Source organism: Teleopsis dalmanni, chromosome 2, assembly GCF_002237135.1.
Source record: "Teleopsis dalmanni isolate 2A chromosome 2, ASM223713v2, whole genome shotgun sequence".
Lineage (NCBI taxonomy): Eukaryota > Metazoa > Arthropoda > Insecta > Diptera > Diopsidae > Teleopsis > Teleopsis dalmanni.
Window position 1 is genome coordinate 25,100,564 of NC_051847.1, and position 6,907 is coordinate 25,107,470.

The 6,907-nt window shown below is 31.1% G+C and overlaps 1 protein-coding gene across 1 annotated transcript; it reads right to left on the reverse strand.

The window, feature by feature from the left end:
- Positions 1 to 5,691: 5,691 nt before the first annotated feature.
- On the reverse strand, positions 5,692 to 6,490 carry LOC119684986. Its single transcript, XM_038099152.1, has 2 exons — positions 6,214 to 6,490; positions 5,692 to 6,146 (listed from the first exon to the last, which is right to left on the reverse strand). The coding sequence occupies exons 1-2, from the start codon at positions 6,430 to 6,432 to the stop codon at positions 5,730 to 5,732; spliced, it is 636 nt and encodes a 211-aa protein (XP_037955080.1). The 5' UTR covers positions 6,433 to 6,490; the 3' UTR covers positions 5,692 to 5,729.
- Positions 6,491 to 6,907: the final 417 nt, after the last annotated feature.

A 6,907-nucleotide genomic window follows, 5' to 3' on the forward strand; every position in this document is an offset into this window, starting at 1 on the left:
ATTTCCAATTAATTTTTTTTATAAATCCAACTTTACACTATTTTATATTTTGTTCATTTATAACACTATGAAAAACACAGAACGAAAAAATAAAGAGGTCCAAAAAAATTTTGGACCTTTTTTTACAGAAATGGTACTTTTTTAAACCAATTTTGGTACAGGAAAAAATTTTGAAGTGGCAACCGTGATTGTAGCCTCAATTCGCACTGCTTATATTGCTCTCTCCAACTCCTATTGCTTGGGTTGGAGAGAGCAACTCCACATCTAATGAAAGTAAATGAAAAACCTGTTTAAATTTGAGATTTAACCCTTGCCAAATGACAAAAGGCATTTTAAATAATAATGGTCAATATAAATTATAATAAAATAAATTTTTAATAAAGAAAATTATTGTTTAAAAAACTAGAAGAAAATATCAGAACCAAGTTATGATTAAATTACATATTGCTACATCCAAAAATTTTTCAAATATTTCTCTCGCAAACGTAACGGATTTTATAAACGTAAGAATACCCACGTAAGAATAAATATTGAGTAGAGTTAAGAGTCTTGTTTAAGCAATTGTTGTCAACTGACATTATGAACTCATAGGGTTACACTGAAGTGTAGCGCAATGACTTGTCTACTCTACCAGCAACAATTAAAACCTTTTATTAAGACGTTATGTATGCAATGTATGCAATAATTAGCGTTGGTCATTACAAGAGCGCGCACTTCGACATGAGTACATGAATCCTCTGGAAAGACAAGCTGAAATCGGTTCCGATGTCGGCAGCTAACAAGCAACAAAGCCGCAAAGCCGCAAAGGCGCAAAGGCGCAAAGAGCTGCGCTTATATTTCGCTAATTACTCGTGTGAATTATAATAAATAAACGCATAAGTTTCCATCTGACAGTGGTGTAAGAGACCGAATGAGTAATTAGCATTAAAATTATTGTAAGCCTGTAATTTTTATTAATTTTTTATAGGATTGTAATCAGAAGAATTAAAATTGATAAACGAACAAAAAGATTTAATGATGTGATGGACAAAATAAACAATTTTAAGCACTGCTCCGGACGTAAGTGACTAACAAAAATGGTTTGAGTATGGGATGAGTAAACTGACTGACTTATCTACTGGCCATTAGAATTAAGCATTTATGTTGGGTTAATTACTACTAACTCAACTCACTTGGACATATCAGAATCTATGCTCGTTAATTATGTGCACTTCTGACCACTGAAACAAACTGAAGACAAAAAGTTTGCGTTTAAAAATGCGATGTCACTCATCATTGTCTGTGGTTATGGGGCCTGCAACAACTCTGCTTTTGAGCCAACTTAGTTGTGGGCTAAATTAATGGATGCACTGCTGCTCACAAGCGGACATGTGAGTAGGTGCAATAACGAAACTCTTTTATTGCAGGAAAGCTGAGTGTTTGCAAAAATTAATTGAAAAGCGACATAATTAATTACAATTTATATGCCACTTGCCCATGGAAATTGCTAAGAAATGAAAACGTGTAATTGATTAATTCCAGTGCATAAATAGTGCATTTCATATGCGAGTGACTTTAATTGCCTGGATACACAATTTAAATAGAATATTCTTATGAAATTAATATGTCTTCTTACGAGAATAAAACTATGCGACATAAATACGTGAAAAGTACTGAATAAGTTAGTGATAGTAGATACCTGTAGCAGCCCTAGACACATCACACTTAATCCTAAGTTTATGATACTATAGTTTTAAGGCATGCTAAAGATGCTTTCATCTTCAACTGAGAAACCATTGTACTCATGGTAGTAACATGTGTAGTATCGTCAATGCATATCCTGTTGATATCTGAAACACTTGCGGAAGAGAAATCCTAAACTGGATAAGGACTCAGCAGATAAATTGTATTTTCTGTATTTAAATCGGATATACACTTGTGAAAATGAAACTCTAAACTAATTGTACTCCACTTATCCAGTGCTGGGCAGCGACATAACAGATAATTTATATTTTCATATTTTTCTTCTGATCAATAGCTTTGACAGAGTCCAGAGTTTTGTAACGTTTTTAACTATCATAAACGCGAAACACCACGATGCGCTTAATACACAAATTGTATAATACGCCGATAAAAGCTCCTATTGGAATATTCTAAGAAATTTCGTAGGTACCAGCCAAAGCAATGTATTTGGGTATCGTTTCCTCTATGATAGAGAGTAAGGTCTATCTTACACTTCCTATAGTTGGAGTTGGAAAGAGCAATTCCACATCTAATGAATGTAAATGAACAGTCATCATACCTGCTTAAATTTGATATTTAACCCTCTCTACCATGATACTTGCATTAAAGGAACTAACCTCAATTAGTCAGATCAGCCATAGTTGTAACCCATAGGCATCAATCTAGTATCAAAGTGATACTAGATTCATGCCTCCTTCTACACCTTTCCTGGAAGGGTGGAGAGGTAAACAGTAGATCACTTATAATTTATCTACTGATATCTGATAGTCTATTATGGAAGGGGAACTCTTAACTGGTTTAGTAGATAACAGATCTTTTTATCTTCATCCTCTAATCCATAAGTAAGACAGTAGTCGTTGAGCATAGCCTATGGCACTTTCAAATTATTTTTTAAACGAATCATTTCCGGCGATAAAAAATAAGTTAAATATGAGAATATCAAACGCAAGTGACCATGGTCACTCTCACTCTCCACCAATGATTTCAAAGCCTAAATTAACAAGACCTACTACTCACAACTTAACCACTTGAAAGAGACAATGCCGGAAAAGCGACTAGAATATAATAAAAAGTAAATTCACGTTGTAAGGTCACACACGTCTTTGTCGGGGTCTGAACAAATTAACGGAATTCAGTTGGAAAGTTTCGAAACATCCACCATATATCCCAGATCTTACACCAACTGAGTATCAATTGTTTTGCTCTGTACAAAACTCCCTTGGTAAAAAATTGGATGACCCAAGAGCCATTAAACATTATTTGGTTAAGTCTTTCAATATAAACCATGGAAGTTTTACACCAATAGAATTATAAAGCTAACCAAAAAATGGCAAAAGGCATTTTAAATAATAATGGCCAATATAAATTATATTAAAATAAATTATTAATAAAAAAAATTATTGTTTAAACGACAGATACTTTTTATATCACCCAATATTTTCTTATGACAGATGACATCACTCATGGACGGGATTGTTGTGTAGCAAAATAATATATATAAGTCTGGTACATCAATCAAGTGAACATTTTATTTGTGCAAAAGTATGTAGTCACAAAAAAAGAACATAGTCACAAAATAATCGAGTAAGATTCAAATCCATCACATTCGAACGACTGCACTTATGATCCTGCGTAAGCATACAGACAATAACGCCCTCAAGACCCATTGGAAGCAACAGTTCCTGTCATTTGATTTTAATTAAACAAAAATTTTGTGAAATAAACAAATTTCGGCTGTGGTGCAATTTTCAAATATTTCTGTATTTTTTTTTTTTTTTTGTATTTTCACAGCCGGCACTTGTTGCACTAATTTTGGCATGTGCAACAAAAGGCAAGAAAGGCAACAAATCTAAATAAAATACAAGTCAAGTGTTAAAAATTGCTGCCTCATGCAGTGCCGTCCAGTCAGTCCAGTCATGTACAAAGTGTGACTAAAAGGATTTTACTGAAGGAGACTTGGACATGAAAGTATACATACTCTATATTATATGAATTTATAAATTCACAGCTTAAATTAGAATCAAAAAAATTTTACTTTCAATACATAGCATAATTAAAATTAAAGTATTTTTTTTAATAAATAAATAATAATTTTTTTTAATAAAAAAATTAATAAAGTATTTTTTTTTAAATTATTTTTATTATAAATTATTTTTACCATAAAATCATAATTTTTTATTAATTACTTACTACTTATACTACTTTTTATTGATAGAACAGGGCTTAGAGACCTACTCTAAACTCAGAAGTGAGCACAATGGACCTGACGGTAACAGTGCCACATCCCTAACAATAATAATCATCATAATTTTTACGATTATATCAATTTTAATTTAAATATACAAATAAAAGAAATATAAATAAAAGAAACCAAAAAATTAATAGGAACTTTTTTTTTAACAGTAGTGAATTTCAATAAAATTTTTAATTTTTAAATAAAAATAAACATTTTTAAAAAATAGACTTTAAAAATCATATTGAATATAAAAAATTAATATTTTTATTTTAAAAATAAATAAATAAAAATAATATGTTTTGATTTGCATGCACATCTCTTTATTTTTTTTCTACTAAATAATGTTTATGCCAAATTAATGTAAGTTTAAACGATAGCATATTTTTATATATAATATAATTATAATTAATTTTATTAAAGCGCCAAATCACACTTTAAAAGACAAACATTTAAATTTTTTACATTTTATGCAGTCTTTGTGAAATGTGAGCTGTAGTGTTTCGACTGCCATCTTATGTGCAAATGTAGAAAAATTGATTTTCTTATTGCCAGTATTTCTGGTCCATGGTATGGTCAGGGCTTATGTCTATAATAAGTGTAGAAACCCGTTTTTAGCTTTACTGAACGAAGTGCACCAAGCGATGACTAAAATGTGCTAAACGTAGATAATGCAGGACTTTCTGTCATTTCAAACGCGCACACCATGCGGTGACTATGAGAATGAATTTAAATGCCTTTTTTTAATACGATATTCGGTTAAGACCGTTTGATAAAATTTTGGCAAATAATAAATTTACGCTGCATTTTTTAGCATTTTGTTGAACGAAAAATTCTAATTCAGGAAATTTCACAATTCTTTATAACTTTTCAATAAATTTTAACATTTTTATGACATATGCATTATTTTTTTATATTCGGTTATATGTCATTCAGCTAAGCGTACGGTCTTCTTCATGTGATTTTAGTCTGTATATAAACCACTTAAATTTCATATTTGAGACAGTTACAGAAGACCGTATTAGTAGTAAGAAGGACCGTAATAAAACGATGTTTGAGCTTTCAATTATTACGATCTTTGCACAACGCCGGATTTTCTATAAATTTGCCTAAAAATGCCGCGTAAATTGAATGTTTAGAGCAAAAGGATTACGTGTTATATTTTCATTTAATATAGATTCCCCCTAATAAACGATCTCTTCTTGTAGCAAGGACTTACCATCAAGTCTGTAGCTAGAAATTTAAATCGGGGTGGGTTTCAGATAAAATATTTGAACGACTAACTTTTGTTTACCATTTAGTCATGTCCTGTTGCATTAAAATTAAATAGACATATGTACACACATAGTCCTTCAATTAATTTAGGCTTCAACCTCTCAAATCCCTTCCTTCCTTTTCTACGTTCCTGATAAATTCTCTCAGGTATAACACTTATAATGAAAGACTCTATAAATGCGTATATAGAACACTAATAGCCACAGCAAAATACAAAATTATACAGAAATAAGCCTGTAATATTTATAATATAATGAAAAATAGTATTAACTTGCACTCACATTTTTTTTATTTCCACATAATTTAATAGCAAATTACATATATATTTACATATATTTTTTTAATGTTTTTACGTTTGCCTCTGAAAACAATTGACTAGATGTACTCTACTTGCATAAAAGAATATGCATTTATACCGTTAAATGCTAAGTATTTACCACATACATATACTTTAATAGATATAGATTATAATCATTATTAATCTAAAAAAACATTTTATCTACTTTAAATGATTATAACGCAAAATATCGCGATCAAAAACACCACTGCCACCTCGATTGTACAGCATGTAGTCATCATTGACGTTATTAGTATTGCTCAATAGAGGAATGTAACTGCCAATACTTAAATCTTGCTTCAGACGCTGATCTGGCCGACGACCCAATGAGAAAACCTTCTCATACAGATCCATATCAAATTGTAAGGCACGATCGAAATCCTTCCAGTGTACAAATTTCACGTTATCGCTAGGTATTGCATCCTTGTCAATTAGTTCAATCAAAGTGTTCGAATTGACCGGTTGCACCACACTGTACTCCCGGTCTGCAGCCGCCACAGCTGCTGGATTTAACAGCATACGTTTATTAAGAATTGGCAAATCATTACTGAACCAGGCAATGAGATCGTTGAAGTCACTCTAGAAATAAAAATAAATTATTTTGGACTTCCTTTTAGTCCGTTGTTATCTGGTGTCATTGACTTACTTTGCTTGTTGTTGTTGCGGCACGACCTATACGTGGAATACTTTTCATATTCTTAAAAAAGGAACTCTCAAATTCTTTATCTGATCGTCGTCCTAAGCGTGGTATATTCTTTGAAATGGTTTTTAAGAAAAATCCAGGACTGTCATCGCCATAACCACGACTAATGAGGAATGAAAGCAAAACTGTTAGCCACACAAATGTGAAGCGGAATGAAGTCATTTTATTGTTCAAATATTTTCGTAGAGCTCAACCAAAAATTTAGAATTTAAAGCTCATCTTCTGGAGTTTGGCAATCAACTGAATCCATCAACTTCGTTGTATCATTTTATATCATTTTTGATCGCTGCTCGCTTCTTACCAGCAGTTTGGGATTAAAATGGTTAGGGTAAGTTTATGTGGGCACAACTCTTGATAAGCAAATAATTTGCATTATCGATTTTTAAAAGGTGTTAAAATAAAGTTATTTAACCTATTTAGTTTTAATTTCTTTCGTTTAATTTTTTTTTAACTCAATAGCATATTGTACTTTTTCAACAGATAATTTTTTCTTTTATAAAAAATATCCACATTTTTGTTAAAAATCTTCTACTTTTCTAATTCATAAAATAAACGATAAAGAATATAATTTTTATGTCGTGATAGATCAAAAAGCTAATAAAAAATTAGTTACTTTAAATAAAAATGTGGGTAGTCT